General features: G+C 35.3%; 2 protein-coding genes and 1 non-coding gene across 3 annotated transcripts; 1 reads left to right on the top strand and 2 right to left on the bottom strand.

Annotated features, from left to right (window-relative positions):
* The first annotated feature begins 664 nt into the window (after positions 1 to 664).
* LOC145226882 (centrosomal protein of 63 kDa-like) lies at positions 665 to 9,165 on the top strand. Its single transcript, XM_080092320.1, has 11 exons — positions 665 to 859; positions 1,606 to 1,694; positions 2,091 to 2,229; positions 2,487 to 2,650; positions 3,478 to 3,805; positions 4,461 to 4,622; positions 5,139 to 5,333; positions 5,701 to 5,790; positions 6,132 to 6,352; positions 7,290 to 7,389; positions 7,878 to 9,165. Exons 1-11 carry the CDS (start codon positions 752 to 754, stop codon positions 8,457 to 8,459), a joined length of 2,178 nt encoding a protein of 725 aa, XP_079948446.1. The 5' UTR covers positions 665 to 751; the 3' UTR covers positions 8,460 to 9,165.
* LOC145226898 (amino acid transporter heavy chain SLC3A1-like) lies at positions 9,118 to 17,866 on the bottom strand. Its single transcript, XM_080092321.1, has 12 exons — positions 17,667 to 17,866; positions 16,554 to 16,784; positions 15,028 to 15,210; positions 14,047 to 14,210; positions 13,095 to 13,232; positions 12,450 to 12,566; positions 12,106 to 12,221; positions 11,501 to 11,708; positions 10,633 to 10,785; positions 10,125 to 10,244; positions 9,756 to 9,877; positions 9,118 to 9,529 (listed from the first exon to the last, which is right to left on the bottom strand). Exons 1-12 carry the CDS (start codon positions 17,788 to 17,790, stop codon positions 9,220 to 9,222), a joined length of 1,986 nt encoding a protein of 661 aa, XP_079948447.1. The 5' UTR covers positions 17,791 to 17,866; the 3' UTR covers positions 9,118 to 9,219.
* A 2,060-nt stretch (positions 17,867 to 19,926) lies between these two features.
* LOC145210935 (U5 spliceosomal RNA) lies at positions 19,927 to 20,039 on the bottom strand. Its single transcript, XR_013856261.1, has one exon. It is a non-coding gene; the product is annotated as a U5 spliceosomal RNA (small nuclear RNA).
* Positions 20,040 to 21,058: the final 1,019 nt, after the last annotated feature.

Raw genomic sequence — 21,058 nt, 5'->3', positions numbered from 1 at the left:
TTAGGCCGTTTTGAAAACAAATAATAAATTCTTGTGATGCAAGATAGTTAAGTTGCCGCAAGTTAGCTATCTTGCGTCACAAGTTACCGGGTGCATTGTGGGAAATTCACATCTAAATGTGATTTAGCTAACTTGCAAAGCAAAGTCACCGCAACTTAGGTATTTTGCGTCGCAAGTAAGCTATGTTTGGTTGCAGGTTAACTATCTTGAGTCGCAAATAGTTGTCGCCTACTCTGCAGCAACAGACACAGTAAATTTCATTTTTTTAAAACCCGAACCGGAGTTGAAGCTGATGAATTTTTCTAGGCGTTGAACAGGAACCGAACCGGTAAAAAAGCAGCACGTATTATTTTTTTGTAATCGCTACCACAAAAATAACAGGTTGTATTTGATAGTCAAAATTCTTTTAAAACTATTAAGGAATCGGGAATTCAAACCGGTTTAAAATTTGCAAACCGGTCCGGGCTGGGTAATTTGAATGCGAAACTACACGATTTAAAAATCCTGAACCCATAGTAAAAGCGGTTTTGACTCCCTGCTTAACATCTGTGACATCTTCTGCAACAATCCTATCAGTTTTAGCCTAAAGTTTTCTAGCGAATTTTGTAAATCCAAAAAACTTACAAACAAAAATCAGTGAAGCGTGGTAAACAGTTTATTTGGGTTATTCCCCAAGAAAGCGGTTGAAATTTGGTTGTCAAGGTTCACATCACAATTGTTTTCGATATAAGTTTCGTTTGTAAGTTCTAATATGGATCAAAGCATATTGGATTGTTTGTCGAAGCCGAATGGCGAAGGTGCATTGTTGACGTCATGTGGAGCTGAGTTGCAGGAACTCATGCGTCAAATCGATATAATGGTTGGTAAATTACATCTTTATATTTTGTCTACCTTTTTATTTTTTCGGCATTTTGTACTCAAATACCCGTTTTACCTAAAAAAATGAGTTCATAGTTAGTTATATATGGTAGAAAATGTAAGGTAACAGTGTTTTTCGTCACAAAAAAAGTCCAGAACAAGTCATTTAAAAATATTTTTACTGTTTAGTTAGAACAACCATAAACTCCATAATTTGTGGTTGTTGTCCAGTCTGCAGAACATGGCAGTTCCCGACGAGATCTCGTGCGTGCAGGACCAAGATGTCCCGCGTACGCGCGTGTATGACCTATAAGTTTGCGTGCAAGGCCAATTTCAGCAGGCGCACAACAAGTTAAAGAGGTCCAGGCAGTACAATTAAATGCGTTTTGTGCGAAATTTCCACGTGCAACCCCCTAAAATTGGCGTTCAAAATTTTTTTTAGAAAAAATAATCGTGCGTGCAGCTGCCACACTCTGCAGACTGGGTTGTTGTTCAAATTAAGCTTTTCTGATATTTTTTAAGTGGATTTAGTTTGTATTTGGCTCATATTTATTTCATGCATGAAATTTGACACAAAATTATGTTACAAGAGTTACACAATATTTAAATTAATAAGCTGCTGAAGGCATGTTCAAACACATTTTGGACTTAAATAACGTATGTCATATAGGTTTTAATCTGTTTAACTGTGTAAAAAGCAATGTGAATAATTAAACTTTGGTGTATATGTTTCTATTTAAAAATTAGGTTAGAAACAAAAAAATGGAATGGGAGGCAGAATTGATTTCTACCCAAGATTGCTTAACATTGCGGGAACAAGAGCTGCTACATACAAGGTAGTTTGAACAGAAACTATTTCTTCACCACAATATTTAAATATTTTGTTTCTAAGGAAAAAATGTTTGTTTGTTTGGTTTTTCAAAAGTAAAAGTGTAAAGAATCATATACAGGTAGTACCCAGTTATCTGTCATATGGCTTGGGCAAATTAAATACTTTTGTAATGAGAAAGTATGAAACTGGTTTAAGAACAATAAAATGACATTGCACTGTTGAAAATCAGTAACTAAAATTTATCAGGTTGCGTCTGATGTTATCATGTAAAAGTAAATAAAATCAATGTAGAATGGTTATCACTGATGATGACGCAAGTATTTGTTGAGACACTTTTTTGAAAAATGTGGTTTATAACAACCATAAAATAGATTTGTCTTTCAAAACGTATTTATTTTAGGACTTTACTGGAACAGAAACACCAGGAGGTTGGAATGTTGAAGCACCAACTTGAAGGTTATGAGTCTGGTCAAAAAAATGTTGCTGAAAAATATGAAGCACAGCTCAACAAACTGAAGAATCAACTTAAGAATCTAAAAGTAAGAACATATTGTCAGTGGCCTGTTTTTCTTTTTACACATGCATGATAAACTAACCTCAATAGCCTTCATATACCACTTGTCATGCATGTACCATAGAATCTTAAACCTAAGTTAATATTTAATCTCTGTTTTATTTTTACACTTCTTTACAACTTTGTTTTTGTCCTTTCAAATCTGCAAGTGTAGCAAATTGTGTGATTTTTGACTCTTATATTTATTTGATTATCACTTGCAATTACTGTCTATATTTGTAGGAAACCCATGAAAAAATGGCAAGATCCAAAGAAAAGAAGGCTCAAAGTTTTGCAGAGAAAGAAAAGGAGATGATCGATGAAATTGATCGCCTCACTCTCGAGTTGAAGGAGAAAAAGGTTTTAAATGTGCAACATGAGAAAGAAAAGAGTGAATGGGATATCAGGTAACCACTTTATACCTTTATTGTAGTCACTTAAAAACTTCAAACATTTTCCTACAGCTACCAACAACAATGCCTGTATGGTGCATTTTATGATTCAACCAATTTATTACCCTTTTTTTACTACAAAATTGACTGGTAATTAGAGTCAGCAAAAAATATCATTACTTCAATTTCAATTTGCAAAAAATGACTTAAATGACTTTATAGGGCCTGCTTTATTGGTTTAACCCCAAGTTGTTTGCAATTTTATAAAAGCTGTGCCTGTTGTCATATTATCTATACCAGTGGTGGCCAAACTATGACCCACGGGCTGCATCCGGCCCCCAGTCCTGTTTCATCCACCTTGCCTATTTTTTTACTCCAGACTTTAAAAGGCTTGTTTAAAATTGTAGACAGTTGCATTTATCTCATTGATATATAAACCTTTTTTAAATACAAGTGTAAACAAAATGGTCTTATTTATTGTTATTCTACTACAATAATATATATTTTAATAAAGATGGCAACCAGTTACGACAAATTTTACGTAAATCTTATTTAATCCGGCCCTCCAGTGGCAAGACAGTTGCAAATTTGGCCCTCTGGTAAAAAAGTTTGGCCACCCCTGATCTATACCATTTGGTTAATCCAGATCTTTGCTAATTTGGACAAAACTTGAGTTACAAATGATTTGTAATGTGCCTAATCCAGACAATTTTTTGGTCCAAATGGGTCCAGATAGTAGCTAAAGTAGCTACCATGAAAAAAGTAGCTACCATGAAACTGTTGAATTAAATGTTAAGCAAGGCAAAACCAATGCCGACTTACTTACTATAATTGATTTTCAGCAAACGGTCTCTTCAGCATCAGCTTGAATGCATGGAAAAACAGAAGCGAGCAATTGCATCGAACTACGAACACGCTCAGCAACAACTTACCATTGCTCAGAATCGTCTCAAGAAAAGCAACCGCATGGTTGAGGAGATGGAAGGCACAAGCCATTCATTGCTACGGAAACTTGAGGATGAGCTCGCCAATGATAAGGAGTTGATTCAGAGACAGGAAAGCATTATTTCTGATCTCCAAGCTAAGAATCGCGAAATGTCAACTGCCAAACACCAGGCCACTGGAGAAAAATATCGATACCAGGAACAGGCTGATAAAGCCAATTGCAAAGTAATTTGTAAAAGTCTATAAACAAGAGGGTTTTACTGCCTCAATTTAGAATAGATGTTCCAATTTGGGTTAGATCAGTGGTTCTCAACCTTTTTTCTTTCGTGGCCCACTTTCATTGCAAACAAATTCTTTAGCCCAGTAAATTTTTAAGATAGAAAGAAAACAACTATAAAATAGGTTCAGAACAGAAAACAAAACAAAAACATTTCTTCTTAATTCCTCTCCAAGGCATTATTCTTGTAAAATTGAGTATAGTGACACAAATGAAAGTAATTTTTTTTTAAAAAAGCTTTCTATTTGGTTGGGCTGTGGTCCAATCAAAATGCTTCCATGGCCCACTGGTTGAGAACCGCTGGGTTTATGACATCATGTGAAGTTGTAAGCTATGAAACATAAGTTTTCCAACAGGCAAACTGTGTTAGTACATAGTTTTGTTTGTTTTATGTCATGTATATGCTTAAATACATAGATAAATGCACAATTAAAGGACTATTTAAACAGTATTTTAAAAACCTAGAAAAATAATAACTACATTTGTGCTTACATCATATTCTGTCTAAGGTTTTCTTTATAATGTTAAATTGAGTTCTGTTTTTTTTTTACTTGGTGTCTTCTCATTTACACAAATTCATTATAAAACAATTTACTTATTTAGTTGCGAGTTGTGGAAGAAGAAATATCTCGTCTACAAGCGGCTCTTTCAGCACGAGAAACTGCTTTACGAGGTTCAGAGCATGAAATTGCCACTCTACAAAACAAAGTGTCTGAATTGCAGACTTCTGTGGTCACCAAAGACAAGATCATCGATGCCATGCAGGTAAGTTCTGTTGTTAACTTGCAATTAAAAAAATTTTGGTGTATAAATTACTATTCAGAATATGTATAGAAAAGGTACTTACCTTTGGTTGAACTAACCAGGTTTATTATTAAGCAGTTTTTTAAAACTAGTATAAACTCATCATAAACATTACTGCCAAGGTACTTCCTCTATACATCAGTACTTTGGCATCAGCACTGTTTATTTTCTAATTATTTTTTATTTCACTGTTTATAAGTCCATGTATAGTGTTCCTTAGTATAAACTGAATTATAACTGTTAAGTTTGTGTCACATTTTCGTTCTTACAACTCCATGAAAATAAATTGTTTTAAGGACTGCTGATTTTGATTTTGACCACATTTTTTTGGAAGTCTCAATCATCACTTTTCACCTGTTTTGTCTTTTTAAAGACAAAAACCACATAAAACTGTTAATAATTTAAGAGATTCATTACATGTGCATCATATTCACTCGACTTTTTTGTCACGCTTTTGTCATTTTCACGTTTTTTAAGGTCCGCTCACCACTCAGAGGTAAAGGTGATGACTTAAGACAGAAAGTGACTTTGCTTGAGGCTTCAGTAGAAACAATGTCTGAAACCGAGTCGCACTTAAGGGATGAGGTGCGCTCACTTGAGCAACAACTCAAAAATTCTAAAGAAGAAGCTGAAAATCTGAGAGACGTTGTCAAAATCACTGAAAATGCCAGGGTATGTTTTGTATGCTAGAGAATAACAAAACTTTGCTTTTTACTTTGTTTTTATAATTTGTGTTCAAATTGTATTTGTTTTGCTTGGTGAATTTAGCAAATTTCTTGTAATGACTATGTATATATATCTAGTATAACTTTTCTTTTTGAATTTTAAGAGGATGAAAAGCCTTTTATGCTTTTAATCAATGCACTAACAGACTTCTATCTATTTAATTTGTTTTACTTCGATACCACTCGCATTTCATTTACATATCATTTTGCTTTTTGCTTTTTGACTGCTTGCTAAATAGTGTGGAATTAAAAACGTTGTTGGTCAGAAAGTTTGTACAAAAAATCCAAATATAATACAGCTGTAATCTGTGTAGGTGAAAGACTTGAACCAGGAAATTCTACAGCTTCGCGACAAACTAGGAGAGATGGAAGCATCACACTCCGCACAATTGAGTGGAATGAAGGTCAGTTTTAAAAAAGTGAAAGAGCAAAAAACGTTAGGACTCCATAGTTAAAAAAAGTTAACATTGGTCAACAACACTAACGGTTTGGGTCTAGCTACAACACATGAGCATTCATGCTCTAGAACTGGCCATCGCCTTTTAAGAAGCTCACAAATTCAGTTTACAAAAAGACAGGGGTTTTCAGATTGGACCCAAACCGTTAGTGTTGTTGACCAATGTTAACTTTTTTAACTGTGGAGTCCTAACGCATTCAGGCATTCCCCTACCGATTATAAAAATAAAACAAACAACTTAATTAGGCAAGCTAAAAAAAGCAATACCTAAATGGGTGTTTTGTGTAGAATGACGTCACAAAATTATCGTCACATCTTCACGGTCGTGACGCAAACATTGAGCGACTGACAGAAACCTGCGCTGAGATGGAAAGACAACTTCAAGACGAATCTCGGCAGAGAGAGAAACTAAACTCTGAGTTACAAACGGCTGCTTCGCATCTCAATAAGCTGAGATCGCACAGGAAAAGTGTGTCAGCTGAAAATGTGATGTCTGCCAGTACTGAAAGGTAAAATTATGCAAACTTGTTATTTTTTGTGTAAATGTTTTTTATTGTGAATGTTTGGCGACCGGCTGATTCGGTATGCGCGCCTTCAATGGGCCTGGGGTGCTGTGATTTATACATAAGTGTGCCGTGATCGCTGGTCTGCATGGACGTTTTAGGGCTGATCCCAGTTATGAATTTATGTTCATCCTAACTTTTTTTATTGTTTTTTTTTAAATAATTTTGCAAAATCTGCTGTTAATACGTTTACATACAACCAAGTTGAACTATTATGTCCCATTTTTAAACATAAACTACATAATTGTTTTGCAATTTTGGTGGCAAGAATAAATCGTTTTTGAAAGAATGGTTTTTGTAGCTGCTTTTTGATTCTTTTGTCACGAGCATATTGCTTGGTATTACTAAACAAATTCAGTTAATTGCATCACCGTTTACCAAGCTTTTAATGCAATTTACAGGATTAAGCAATTAACTTGGGTTGACTACATTGTCCCTTTTATGAACAAAAAATCCTATACTTGTAAGCACTTTTGTTGCAATGCTTGTTGCAAACAATACTTTAGAATTACAAGAGGCCTCCACTTGCATTCCCATGCAGAAATGATGAAATGTTTCATATTACCTAATCTAAATAACAACTATAGTGTGACATGCACAATTAAGTCCCGGAAAGACGACTGTCGTTGGTTTGAATCCCACCGCAGGCTCAATTTTTTCTAGCCTACGCCTTGCCATGTGGGAATGCTTGGGTGACATGGGTTGATTCGGTATCACGCCTTTAACAGGCTTGGCGGACTGTGATTTACAGATGAGTGTGCCATAATCGCTGGTCTGCATTAACGCTTTAGGGCTGATCCCAGTAATAACGAATTTATGTTTATCTCACCTAATGTAAATAGGTTTTAATTGATTAGTTTCATTTACATTTCGTGCTTATTAGATCGTTGACAGAGGCCGAGCTTCAGCTTTCAGATTTACGTCACAACTATGGAAAGGCCGTTATGAGGTTAGAGGATGAAAATCAACATCTCATTACGCAGGTAAACTTATTTCTCTGTTCCAAGGATAAAGTCCCGACAATATCGTAGGGATTCCCTTAAATCCAGGTACTGTGTGGTCATTACACATGTTACTAGCATGTTTGTTGCCGTGTAGACTGATATTCCTGAAACTTTGCTTTGGGGGTTTGTATTTTAAAAGTTATCAGTAACAAGGGGTAAAGTGTTTTTTAATCCTCACATCCTTGATTTAAATCTTTCTTTCAACACTACACCAGGCCTATTGAGGCATTGTAGCAAATCAACCTGGCCTTCCAAGCTATTATATATGGCATGGTATAGGTTAACAAAATCTAGCATGTGTTTGGACTTGAACTTATGGTGGGAAAATTTCAAAAAACGCAGAATACTCTCTTTGGAATACACCCAAATTAACTTGTACATATTGGTGGGTTGTGTATGCTGGATCACATGCACGCTTCAGGGCTGTAGCATATTGTTCTTGTTTATTCTACAGTCTATTTTTGCAGGTTTCTAGTTTGAAGGAGAAACTACAAGACAAAGAGAAATCTTTTCACATTGAGAAACCTACAGATCTTGCAAAAGCGCAAGAAAATGAGAAAATAAACGAAATAGTCAAAGCGTACGAACACCGAATAGCATCTCTTGAAGCACGACTACAAGAAACATCAGGACATAACCCTGAAATTCGAGCTCCACCATCTGCGAGCAGTGTTGTCCTGCGCTCCGCCGAGAGTTCAACAGTTACTCCACGCTCCGAAATAACAGAAAGTTCCGAAAACTTACGGGAAGAGGCAAGGACTCCTACACCGACCAAAAACTTCCTGCAGTCAATTGGAATTGATCCTACATCAGTCAATGCATCTTCTGTGTCATTTTACTCTAACGTTCCAGGGAGTATGAGCGAAAAACAGCTGCAAGCGCTACTTGGGATCACGGATGAGGGCTTCGAGGATAACGGAGGATCAACAATTGAAGAGTTTGCTCAAAATGAGGAAAAACGAGTGTTGGAACTAGAGTCGAGAATCGAGAAACATATTGGGGACATGCAGAAAGCTATGGACGCTGTCATGTCAAAATATGATAAATAGAAGTTTGTTAGCCTTAAAGTCTGCAAACATTGATTTCATTATGTGTGTTTTTTCCGTTGCTGCTATTTGGTTCAACTTGGCTTAGAATATGTTAGGCTAGGTATAAGTTTAGCACTCATGTTAAGATTTTTGAGGGTATTTGCAAGTGTTTAGAGCTTAGCCCATAAGATAAAAGGTTGTGCTTTTCCTGGGATTGTTGTCCAAAAAAACTAGTCTAGTTATTTTGAAATTTTTAATAGGGTTTGATTTATAATCTAACAGAGCAAAATGTGTCTATTTATAATTAGAACTTCTCTGTTCTCCCACAGTTCTATTTCACCTTTTTGCCAACTTCTGTTTTGTGTGCATTGTTTGTATTTACTTTCTGCAGTGAGTTTCCACCTGTAGGTACACTGTTTGTTTCAGCAAACCATTTGGTTCAAATTATACTTGTTTACAGTTGCTCCATATTTCCCATCAATACATACAAAGATGAACTTTACATGACATACAACGAATTTGTAAATTCTACCTAATTTTATTTCATTGATATTTCTATCCAGTTTTGTCTTCTGGTTACATTTACAATTTAACTGCATGCAATTTCACATCCTTGTTAGCAAAACCTGTCTTGAACTACTTTCTAGCTGTCTAAGGAAGACCCAATTTATATTTTGCTTGCATTGGTATTTATTTTTCTGTAGCTATCATAATATTTTCTTTTTCAGTAATTAGAACATGATTAAAAAAATATGAGATTCTTTGTAAGCTTTTACTGGTCTTAGCAAACTTCCAGCAATCCAATGACGTTTACACAAACTTTTCGTGGATTGAAACATCGACCGGACATGCTTGCCTCCTGGTTGAAATACCCGCCACGTTTGAAACTTATCACAAGACCGGTTTCAGCTTCTATTTGAAGATTTCTTAGTTGTCTGTTGCCCGAAGTTGTCATGTCACTGGCTGCAACAATTTCCCCAGATTCCGGCAAGATGGTGTCGAAAGCAGTAAGATCGACAGTATCTGTTGAACCATCATCGAAGTTAATTGCCACCAGGTAGGATTGCGTTCCTGTCATTTCCCGGACAAACCTTTAAAACAAAAATATAATTATGAAACAACTGAACTTTTATTGTTTGAAATAAAAGCGTTTTTTAAAATGTTTACAACCTAGCAATAGAAATGTCTAATTGAAGTAATTGATTTCTGTACAAAAAAAAACCAGTTGCCTCCAAAATGATTAGTTCTGTCCTTTTGACAGTGCTTCATTTGTAGAAGCACAAAATGTAGTTAACCTTGAAAATTTGAAATACTTACACTATAGAACGTTGTGTCGAATTTACTACACACAACCATCCTCGTAAAAATGTAACTTCAGATCTCAATTGCAACAAATCCTGATACATCGATAGCATGGATGTAGGTTCAGTTTTTGCAGCCTAAGTACACAAGATGAAGGCTTTAAATTGGCCTTCTTTAATGCTAGATTGCCTTTCAGTAAGTAAAAAGGGAGGCACAATTTAAACTACAATTGGCCTGAATTTTCAAGCAACATTATCTTCTGTAAAACTTAAAATAGAAAAAGCACAAATGAAGTTTCAATGGACCTGTTTTTTTTTTAATACACAAGTTAGCATTTGCAGTATTAAACACATTTAATCACAACTACAACTTTGTGCTTTTTACCTCAACATTTATGTCATTATTATTTGGATTAACTGCAAGCCATGGTGTGCAATTGTAGCAAAACCCAGCAGTAGCAGTATTATCCCATTGCATTGGGGTTCGTTCTGGATCTCTGAAATCCTGTTTGGAAATGTTGTGTTAAAGCTTATTATTTTCATAACGTTGCAGACTATACATTTTTTATTTTTAGTTAATGTTTAAGTACAGTGCTTTCTTTATCTGGTGCACTTAGGATTATGTTTAACAGATTACAATTTTTAGAGGTGCTTTTGGGACTGAGCTTAATGTAATAATATTTTTTTTTGAGTATTCTTCTTTTTAATATGAGACTATTAGAATGTACAACTGTTTTGTGTTGTTAAATTAAAAACTGAAACAACATTCAATCTGACTTTATAGGACAAAACGATTTATAGGACGAGTGGATAACCAAAAGCTGTTAAAACGAAATTTAGATATTTAAAGGCACTGTATTTTGCACACATATTTAAATGTATGTTGTGCTCACACTTTGATCTGACATCTTGTAGTCAGTCATTCCGATTTCTTCTCCATAGTAAATGCCTGGTGTTCCTGAAAGTGTGAGTGTGAGAAACGAAGTGCACCTTGCCCTCTTTTCACCCAGGCGTGTTACTAAGCGTGAGTTGTCATGGTTACCGACCTGTGTGAATGGAAATGGTTTCTAATAACATACCTGAAACTTGTTTTTTTTTGCTAACAACATACTGTAAAATTTAATAGGTCTAAAGCAATGATTCTTGAACGCGGTTCTCAGGGTCACATGTGGCTCCCAACTACTTATTTTGCGGCTCTCACCAAACCTCAGACAATCACCAAACACTGCTATTTTAGCTTTCAAAGTCATCTTCTTTAGCGATTTTCTCAAAGTTTTGTTTTTTTGTGGCTCCAAACACACTTAAAAAATACAATTTGGCCCCGACAATAAAAAAGTTGAAATAATAAAAAAGTCGACAAATAAAAACCACTGGTCTAAAGTCATTTATCATTGAAAAAAATAAATTACTAGAAATACATATTAATCAAGTATTTCACGATGTGAAATTGCACAACAGCGAAAGCTCTCCTGTTTACTATTTGCCTTAATTACAATTTGCAGCTTCTGGTATAGTGAACTTTAAACTATAGCCTTATTAGTTGAAAAAACATTGTACTTAATTGCATATTGCAGTTTACTGTATAAAAAGATAAATTGAACTTGCTATTTAAAGTCAGCACAAAAAAGATGTCTGGTAGGTTAGAACCACTTTAAAAAGTTATTTTTTTCATAATTTTCTACCTCTTTAAGACATTTAATAAACTGTTTTTTACCCAAGAGCTCTGTTTTTTTAAACATCTATTAAAAATCAAATCCCTACCACCCAGTTTGGCCATTTTGATTGCGGCATATTTTGCATCCATTTTAAGACTGTTGCTTCAATGTTTTTTCCACTCCATGACGATGGGTCGTTACCGATATCAATAAGCAGGAAATTCATTGGAAAATCAGCCTCATCTTGCCATTCAGTACCATAATATCGCATTATGATGTCTATGTCTTCGTTATATACTTCAGTTTCCATAAACCTAGAAATAATAGTTAAAAAGTTGTTGCAAGCAGTAAAAATGTAAAGGGTTCATTGTTGTTAATGTTTAGATCAAAACTCAAACTTAAGCTATATATATTTGTACTATAACTGAAATAGTTATATCGCACTAAAACGTTTTGAGTTAAAATAAGCTTATGCATGAAACTTTGCTTTTTATAATAATAAATGTATGAATGGTGTCTATCCCTCTAATAGCAGTTACGTATATGTCCATGATTGCTAATTACTGAGTAAAACTGTTTTAAAAAAGTATTAATAAAGAAGAAATCCTCTGACTTAAATGAAAAATTGTTTACATTTATTTACATCATCATCAGCATTGCTTTTTTAATGACAATAATTTGTGTCAAAGCTTTTGTTATTTATTTTTTTACCTGTAAACCCCTGGTTCACTGCTGTATTTTTTCAGTAAATTTCTCCAAGAAGCCACAATTTCATGGACCCCATTCTGGTTTTCTGTGTAGTCAGGATACATGTTCTCGTACGATGGCTGGACAAAAATCAAGTACATCACCAGTAAGTTTAGGTAAAAAATTGGGTTAATACTTTGGCAGATTTAAGATCAAGCTTTTTTATCTCATAAAAAAATATACAAATGTGTCTTGGATAGCTTACTGTAAAATCTATATTTATTGCAAATCTACCCTTAAAGTATCATGAATAAATTGGTTCTTCTAGCTTAATATCTGAACTCGGAATTAAAAAAAGAGTCTCTTACTGGCTGTGTATCATCTTTAAGTGGGTTGTCTCGTAAACTTTTGGACTCCAGCATGAAAGCCAATGCATCGCATCGAAAACCATCAACCCCCATGTCCATCCAATAGGCCATAATATCCTAGACAAAACCAATAGAAAAAAAAGAATTTTCAATACACATTAATCTGGCTAATTGCACATTGGTTGATCACACTCCATTTAACTGCATGGTAGTAGTGAATTTAAACTTAACACAGATAAATCAGTTATTATATAAAAAGATGACATTTGTTTTGCCAATAACTGTAATAGTCTGTATTTGTCGACAAAAACTCTTTTTAGAGTTTCCCACACCTGGCATAAATTATAGATAATTTTAAGTAATTAATCAGCAATATGCCGTCAAGTTACCCACCGAATACCTTTCATACTTAACACAGCTCATACCAATAAAGTATTACCAATTATGGCTGTTCCAGCAGATGTTTATTTATTCTAAAGAAGGCATCTTATTTTGGGTGTCAAAACATCGTTTATTTACAGCAAAAATCTACTAAAAGAGCGATAATTGTTGATATGTTATGTCTGACAACAACACCATATACATGCCAATAATACTTTGGGTTTTGTTGTCTGCAAACACAAGGTTTACATTTGTTTTACTTACCTCAAGTTCTTGAAGTACTTGGTCATTTCTGAGGTTCAGATCGGGCTGCTCTTTGTAAAAAGCATGATAGTAAAACGCTTTACGGTTTTCATTCCACTCCCAAGCTGGAGAAGTTGCATTCCCAGGAAAAACACTTTGCTAAATAAAAATATTTGGTTAACACCAAAGCAGTGTTTCTTAACCTTTATAGCGCTCGTACCCTTTGAGCTTTCATGAAAATTTCTCCTACCCCCTGTCTACAAGGCAGATGGAAGTAAATAAAATTGTAATAATAGGAATTAAACTCAGTGTATTTATAGCTTACATGTTGAATGCATGCATTAAAACAGTTTTGTAAGTTCAACAAAATTTACAGCACACCAACAATCAGTCAGTTCCAATCAGTCAAAGACATATATCGAAGTAACTTGTTACGCCTTCTTTAGAAAAATGCCTAAATAGTGTATAATTTCACACTGCATGTCGGTTAAGAACCCCTGCACTAAAGGTTAAGTTTGAAGCTATTGTTTTCAACATTAAAAACAGAATCAATACAATTTTAGGAATTAAAGCTGTACCAATTCTTAAAAGTTTAAACACAGTTCGATTGGTATTGCTGTGGATTTGATTGATCACACATCTAATTTACCAAACAATTTGTGAACCAAAATATTTCTTGATAAATAATATTTTTTACTTGGTTCCAATTTTTTGTTTGGTAAGTTAAAAAAAAAATTTGACACACTTAAACGTATGAACAGATGTGTATATAGTGTTCCAAAGTATTATTTGAGAAGTGATATTTTTTAATTTCATAATCCTGATTCTTTGACAAAAACATGCAAGTTACTGGAGATGACGGTAGTAGCCTCAGCAACAGAAAAATGCAGGGAAAATTAACTTTTGTTAACATTTGCTCCTAAAGACTTGTTTCTGAGGCAAGATGATTGTTTTTGTAAGCCAAAATGTTTACCCAATTGTTTGGAAGCCCTGTAGCGGATCCATTAGTACTATTAACCCATATATAATAATCCCTGTACTGTTCATGATCCGTATGGTTAGGATTAGAACTGGCATTGAACCACTTGTGTTGATCACTAGTGTGATTTGGGACAAAATCCATGATCAATTTCATACCTAAAAAAATGAAAATAATATGTTTGAGTTAAGTTTTCGACAGGCAAAATCGTAGCAGCACAATTGCACTTTGGCAGCTATAAGGGCCTTCTGATAGTTGATAGCAATTCTCTAACTATTTAATTTAACCTAGCAGACTGAAGCCAGGTTGAATTTATCACCGAGTCCCAGAAAAGACTCCTGTCGTGGGTTCAAATCCCACCGCAGACTAGATTTTTCTAGCCTACGCCTTGCCATATGGTGGTGAATGCTTGGTGACCGGCTGACTCGGTATGGAGTCTTCAATGGGTCTGGTGTACTATGATTTTTATCATCCTATGTTATTTCTTTTCTAAAATCTGACAATATGACAAATCACATAACTTAGGAAGCACGGTAGTCTGGGACATTTTTTTAAGGATTGTTTTGCATAATTTTATGTCAGTTTATGGCAAAAATTACCCATCCCACAAACTAGCCCAAAGTTATCTATATTCAGTAGGAAAATTTGTTTTAGTCCAGCATTTTTTAAAAAATTTGTTGGTTTGCTAAATTTATTAAACCTAAAGAAACGTTAAACATATCACTAGACACCAGACTGGTAGCAATCATGTCAAGTGGAAATTCCGGCCCTTTTTGTCAATGCCTAACCGTTGCCCACTATTGGATAAAAAAATAAACCGATTAAACACAATCCTCTTAATCGGGAATTCTGGATAATCGAAACAAAAGCCTTGGCCGAAGGTGGGTGAGATTTCGGATTTGTCTGTGCCCTGTATTTGAAACGTTGTTCTTTTCCTAAAATAGTACATCTTTCTGCACAATCTAACAACTTTACCTCTGTCGTGCAGATCAGTGATGAGTTCTTCCATATCGGCCATTGTTCCGAATAATGGCCAAATAGAACGATAATCTGACACATCGTACCCGTTGTCTATTTGCGGAGAATCGTAAACCGGATTGAGCCAAACCGTCTCGATGTTGAGGTCGTCTCCCAAGTAAGCCAGTTTGCTTCTAATTCCTAAACATAACAAGAAAAGTTGACTGTTGAAATAACCTAAAAAGCTTTCGAAGTTTTTATACGGCGAGTCGGATAACTTGGTAAGTAGTTTTTAGCTGGTGTGTTTTCGTTTAAACCGACTCCCGTTAGCAAAGCATAAATGAACGTTGTAGCTACTGACTAATTATCGTTTGTTGTGTCCCCTGCTTGTCACATTCTATAACATCTTAGCGTTGCGCGATTATTTCAGCTATATGGCACAATTGTGAGTACTGCTGTTAGATGGCTGATCCTAGTTATGAATCTTAACTGATACTGGTCAATCTAGCGAACCTAATCTGGCTACTATGAAGCTGACATGTGCAGCATACAAGACAGGCAACGGTGCTCGTGATTCGACTTTCGGCGGATTCTCCATTGAGCTCGTGTAGCTCAGTTGGAGACCTTGTGATTTTTTATCTTGTGAATTTTGGGTCCAACTACAAGGTACTAATTTTAAGTTCAAGTGTTCGTTTGTCACAAGACTGTTTTCACGAGTTTGAACACTTAACAGTCCAAAGCAGGACTCCGCTATTGTTTGACAAACTAACAGACAAGTTACTCATTTACAACATATTAAAACTCATTTCACATTAACGACCAATAAAAAGGTTTACGTTCGTCGGAATGTGGATCGTTTCAAAATCGTGCAAAACTGTGCAAACTCGTTTTGAATAAATTCGCAATTCTTAAAACTACATAAAATAGAAATAATATTTCCCTTTAGCTTAGCGTCAAATCTTGTGTAATTCAAAATTAATCTTTTAATGGCAGAAAATCATTTTTATTGTCCGTAATCTTTTGGAGTCCAGTATAAATGCCAGTACATCGCTTCGAAAGCCATCGATTTTGCTCATATATGACGACTAGCATTATTTTCACATTATTTTTCAGTAAAACGTACTTAAAAGTCCGCTTTTATATCCCAACATCAATGAAAAATCTGTACTAGTAGAAAGGTGGTGATAAAAGTGACCCAAACTAATTATTCGCCGACTAACCCTCAAAGTAGTATAACAACAATTTTACCAAAATTATGCCGCTTGGGGCAACAATGCAAGTAGGGTAGTCAAGCGAAAGCTTATACAATGTGGCACCAGGTCATTGAACGCTTTAAAATAAGTTTCCGTCGCTTATTAGAACACCTTGTTATACAGTGTTTTAGCGGCAGCGCTTTCAAATTTAACCAATTGTGCCCTTTATATTTATGCGTACAATAACGTTGCAAATTTGACACATCATTAAATTGTGCCCTTTACTTTCATGCGTACAATAACGTTGTAAATTTGGGCAAATTTGGCAACATCATTAACGGTCAAACTAACCATTGATATCTCCCATTCCGTCGTTGTTCGAGTCTGCAAAGGATTTAGGGTAGATCTGGTAAATGGGGCTTGTTTGAAAGAACTTCTGGCATGCTGGAGAAACAGCAATGAGCGCGATGACCATCGATAACAGAGCCAGGATCGTCAAAATCACACAGGCTGTGAGAATGTTGCGGGCCCAAACGAACTTCTTCTGTCGTGAATACTTGAGCAGAACCTCTTTTGGCATTCCTGTTGAAAGTTTAGGTACAGGTTATTTTGCGTAATACAAGGTGTTAGTAACGGTTGTAGGTTAAACGTATTGATTAGTTTCCCAGCTATGAAAGCAGACAAAAAGGTAGGAAAAATGCCGTTCAAAAACTTTTTGAGCAATATTAAGGACACATAAATGATTTAGATACTTATGTTTCAGTGGAACTTGCCACTAAAAAACCTTGTAATTCAATATCTTAAAAAAACTAATACAAAATGATTATTTTGTTGGATGAGAGGTGGAGATTGGATACGAGCAGTGGAAAGTTGTCAAACATTAACGCGATGTTACTTGAGTTGTATATGCTTGCCTGAATCATGTAGCACTGTGGGTCGACATAACAAATATCTTGCACTCTGATTATGTTAGGTAGAACGTAACGGCCTTTAAAGCAAGGCTTAAAACGGAGTTAATGCAATATCTGCGCTTTTAATCATCAAAACTTGTAATATTTGCAACAAAATATATTTTTTGTTGACTTTAGCGCACTTGTTAAACCACCCTACTATATCATACACATGATAAAGAAATTATTTTCCGATTTTAGGTGTATCAAATTGTTGATAACCTACATTAAAATGATCAAAAACGCATCTAGGGCAGTCGACCCAACACCTGTACAATGTTGCACCTGGGCGTTAAACGCATCAAAATGAGTTGCTGTCCTATGAACATATCGCCTTGTAAAAACATTTTTAAAGCTGCAGCGCTTTAAAAAAAATAACCAAATGTGGCCTTTACTATTTTGCGTTCAATAACCTTCCATTTTATTAGTTTATGTCGTTGGTTTTGAAAACACGACGTTTTTCACATTCATATTTCCAATCTCTGCATTAAAAACTAATTGTTAAAGTTCATACCTGCGTACGGACCATCATGAGTCGGTTCCATTTCCATGCGATTACCATTCACTTCTACAGTGACGTCACTAGTTGATGGCGTCATTTTATCGCTGTCCGAATCGTAGGCGTCGTTTTTAGACATTTTGCAAGCACTTCACTTTGTAACTGTTCACAACTGATAAAAGTTTGCTGGCAATAAACTAAAAGGTTAATTACTATTGGTAGCATGCAAACTAAAATACTAAACCAGTGGTTCTCAACTCGTTTCGGGCCATGCACCGCCGGCCCAGTAAAAATAATGTCATTTTTATCATTTCATTTTGAGCAAGATTGAAGTATGCATACGAAACAACCATTTGGGCTTGAAACATATTTCTTTACAATAGATTTTCAATAAGTGAGATACAATTATCATCAGCCAACACTTTGATACTCTTTTAACATGTAGTATGCAATCATCTCTGGTTTTTTACTAAAATTAGTGGACGTTCTATGGGCCACCAGTTGAGAACCACTGTACAAAACGAAACGTTTTAGACACAACAGTACGTTTTCGATTAAAATAAATAGTACTTGATACTGAACTTTGGTGCAAAAAAATGCAGAAAAACAAATCGTGAATGCAACAAAAAGCATTTTGATTGCATGCTTTTTATGATATGTTTTTAAAAAACATGTCCACTGTGAAATTGTCTAGTCTTAAATATTTGTTCTTTAACCCACATTAAAAGATGAAAACGCCAGAACTGTCAATGTAACAAAGCTATCCCTTGTCGTTTTACGACTTTTTCTTTGCAATATACATTATTTTTGTTATGATCTATTAGTCACATGTTACGTTGTGTTTTTAATCTGCTTTTTCTCTCAAAAACACCCTAGAATCAACTATTCCTACTAAGCTTAGCAAGGCACTTCTATCTGGCATTCGGTTTCTCAAATCTCAGTCGCTCTTAAATAACTTCGGTTGAAGAACACTTTGCATTGTTACGTCACAATAAGGTGCTCTCGACGAATTTGGGTTAACGATTGACGTTGAACAAACTATTTTTCGCTGCTCTAACTAGGTGCCCCGTTGTTGCGACACAATAGGTTCAAAGTTTGGTCCTATTTGTTTGCGATGAACAAATTCTGCACTATTTCTCGCGCTTTGGCAAATACTTAACTTTACAAACATTACTTTTGCATGATATGAATGCATTTAACACAAAACTGACATAACACTCCACTTTTTAGTCTATGTTTAGTTGTTTATAAGTTTTATTGATAATCTCGATTTCAATTGTTTGCATTAAATTTGGTGTTTAAAAAAATAAATTTCACAAATGAACATAAAGCTTTTATTTCATTTGTTATAAACGTATCAAAACATATAGAGCGAACAATTGACTAATAGGTGTTGTGAGTGCTGCAACAATGGCACTGTTATAAAGTCTGTTCTTTGTTGTCGTTTCAAAAACGAATAACTATTTTGCAATTTGCAAAAGGATATTTTTGTATTTTCTTTCCAATTGCAAAAACTATTTTCGTGCAACAACTTTTTAACACATCTTTGCAGAATAAACTACAATGGAACCGTTTGAAAGTCTGTTGTTTGTTGGCATTTTAAAACCAGATAACTATTTTACCATTTGCAAAATTTTTTGTGTTTACTTACTAATTACAAAGAATACTTTTTCGTGTAACAATGACAAACTTTTCAGAAAATAATGGCAAAGTTACGTCGGAATAGTTGTGTGTTTGCAATGGTTAATGATTGTTGAATTTGCAGCAACTAGTCTCTGCCAGTGAGATTCGCCAAACTTATCCGCAATCATAAAAACCGTCGCTCAGTTATTTGCTTCGTAATCATTGCAAATATTTGTTTTGCTTATGTCGTGGTTACGTAAAAGGTGTGTTCGTAAGGTGGCGCTATTGAGGCCTTGGCTATTTATTACTTAGTATAAGAAATCGGTAAAAGGCGACACGCCAGGTGATTTTAATGGCAAGTCAAGTAGTTACCATACTTTTGCATACCAAATATGCCTATTTTGAGTTAATAACTAAAAGTAAATTTGCATTTGTTTCTATCCACATAGTGTCAGGTCGCAGAAAAATAGCACCGGATACATTAATCTGTTCAAAAATATAAAATAATTGGACTCGCTTGCCAGTACATTTGATACCCCAGCGTCTCCGCGGGCTGCAGGTTGCACACCACTGCTGTAAAGTGAGCAACCAATTTCCCGTTCATGAAATTGCTAACCCACAAACTGCATCGTAATGATTGAATAGTTTAGAAACCCTGCCAAAGCAGGGAAGAAAAATTCGAAAAGACTCATTGAAATGTTCCCCCCCACGGAAATCTTTAGTAAAAGGCGAAAGATTTATGCGTGTGAGGAGAAACCAGAGTAACGTAATTTACTTTTTCGATGTGTAGACGCGTGGCACATTTTTTCCGTTTGTGGTGCGTGCGGCGTTTTTTTCTTTGCACTGTTGTAAAGCAACCAAGACTCGAGCAGAAAAAAAACACCAACGGCGTTTTTACGATCGCTTTCAAGTTTTATATTATGCGTGACTGCCACCCTGACTTGCTCTGTGACATCACAATGCCCAGTGTCGCACGACAAAAATATTGGAATTCTGCTACTCATCTTAATGTATAGTGTTGTTTTCTGCGGGCAGCGTTTGTTTGGAAATGGGCGTAGCTAAGATAACTACTTGAGATGCGATTGTTGTGATTTATCTGTGCGCGCCATCTTCAATTTCTTGTAGCAATTGCAAGCTATATTCTAGGCTTCATATTTGTATCTATAATTTGAAGTATGTCTTCGCACAAAGATTACAAAAAATTAAAGATGCAAAAAAGTCCTGATTCGCACTGATTATAATCAGTGGTAATATTATTTATAACATAATTATTGTGACAACATAGATTAATAAAGCGTCTAAAATGCATTTTATACACTACATACCAGTCGAGCAACCTTCTAAAATGCTCAATCATTTGTACTCCAAACCGTAGACGTACAAACGACAAAACACTTCCATTAATAACGCTTGATTATACCTGGCATAGTGGAGTGTTGTTTTAAGTGAAGTGGAACACTTGAATTCGACCACCACTTCCTATTTGCCCACGGCTAAGTACTGTCCACGCGATAAAGTGATTGCTAGGAAAGACTTCGCGGATACAACAGTGTTTGGGTTGGCAGGCAGCCCAGATTTTGGAAGTCTTTGTCAAAACAGTGTTCGACAGGTCACTGGTATTTCGGCAACATTTTTATTATAGGACCGTACCTAAACTTAATTTTAGGTGTTTTCGTCTATTTTTGTTAACTGTTACAAAGACTGAAGAATCGATTGACTGCATGAAGCTCGTTGTTAAAACCGCTTTAAGTTGCGTTAGAGCTAGGCAGTGCTCGCGCCAACTG

Source organism: Phallusia mammillata, chromosome 1 (genome assembly GCF_965637545.1).
Source record: "Phallusia mammillata chromosome 1, kaPhaMamm4.hap1.1, whole genome shotgun sequence".
Lineage (NCBI taxonomy): Eukaryota > Metazoa > Chordata > Ascidiacea > Phlebobranchia > Ascidiidae > Phallusia > Phallusia mammillata.
The sequence above is the reverse complement of the archived record's forward strand: the minus strand, read 5'-3'. Positions and strand labels throughout refer to the sequence as shown.

What these genes read in the sequence shown, in the direction of transcription:
- LOC145226882 (XM_080092320.1), top strand. Translation starts at nt 752, where the DNA reads ATGGATCAAAGCATATTGGATTGTTTGTCGAAGCCGAATGGCGAAGGT. An exon ending in CTGATAAAGCCAATTGCAAA is followed by an intron (nt 3,806 to 4,460) that starts GTAATTTGTAAA and finishes TTACTTATTTAG; the next exon opens with TTGCGAGTTGTGGAAGAAGA. An exon ending in ATCAACATCTCATTACGCAG is followed by an intron (nt 7,390 to 7,877) that starts GTAAACTTATTT and finishes CTATTTTTGCAG; the next exon opens with GTTTCTAGTTTGAAGGAGAA.
- LOC145226898 (XM_080092321.1), bottom strand. Translation starts at nt 17,790, where the DNA reads ATGTCTAAAAACGACGCCTACGATTCGGACAGCGATAAAATGACGCCA. An exon ending in CACTGATCTGCACGACAGAG is followed by an intron (nt 14,211 to 15,027) that starts GTAAAGTTGTTA and finishes TCATTTTTTTAG; the next exon opens with GTATGAAATTGATCATGGAT. An exon ending in CAGGGCTTCCAAACAATTGG is followed by an intron (nt 13,233 to 14,046) that starts GTAAACATTTTG and finishes ATTTTTATTTAG; the next exon opens with CAAAGTGTTTTTCCTGGGAA.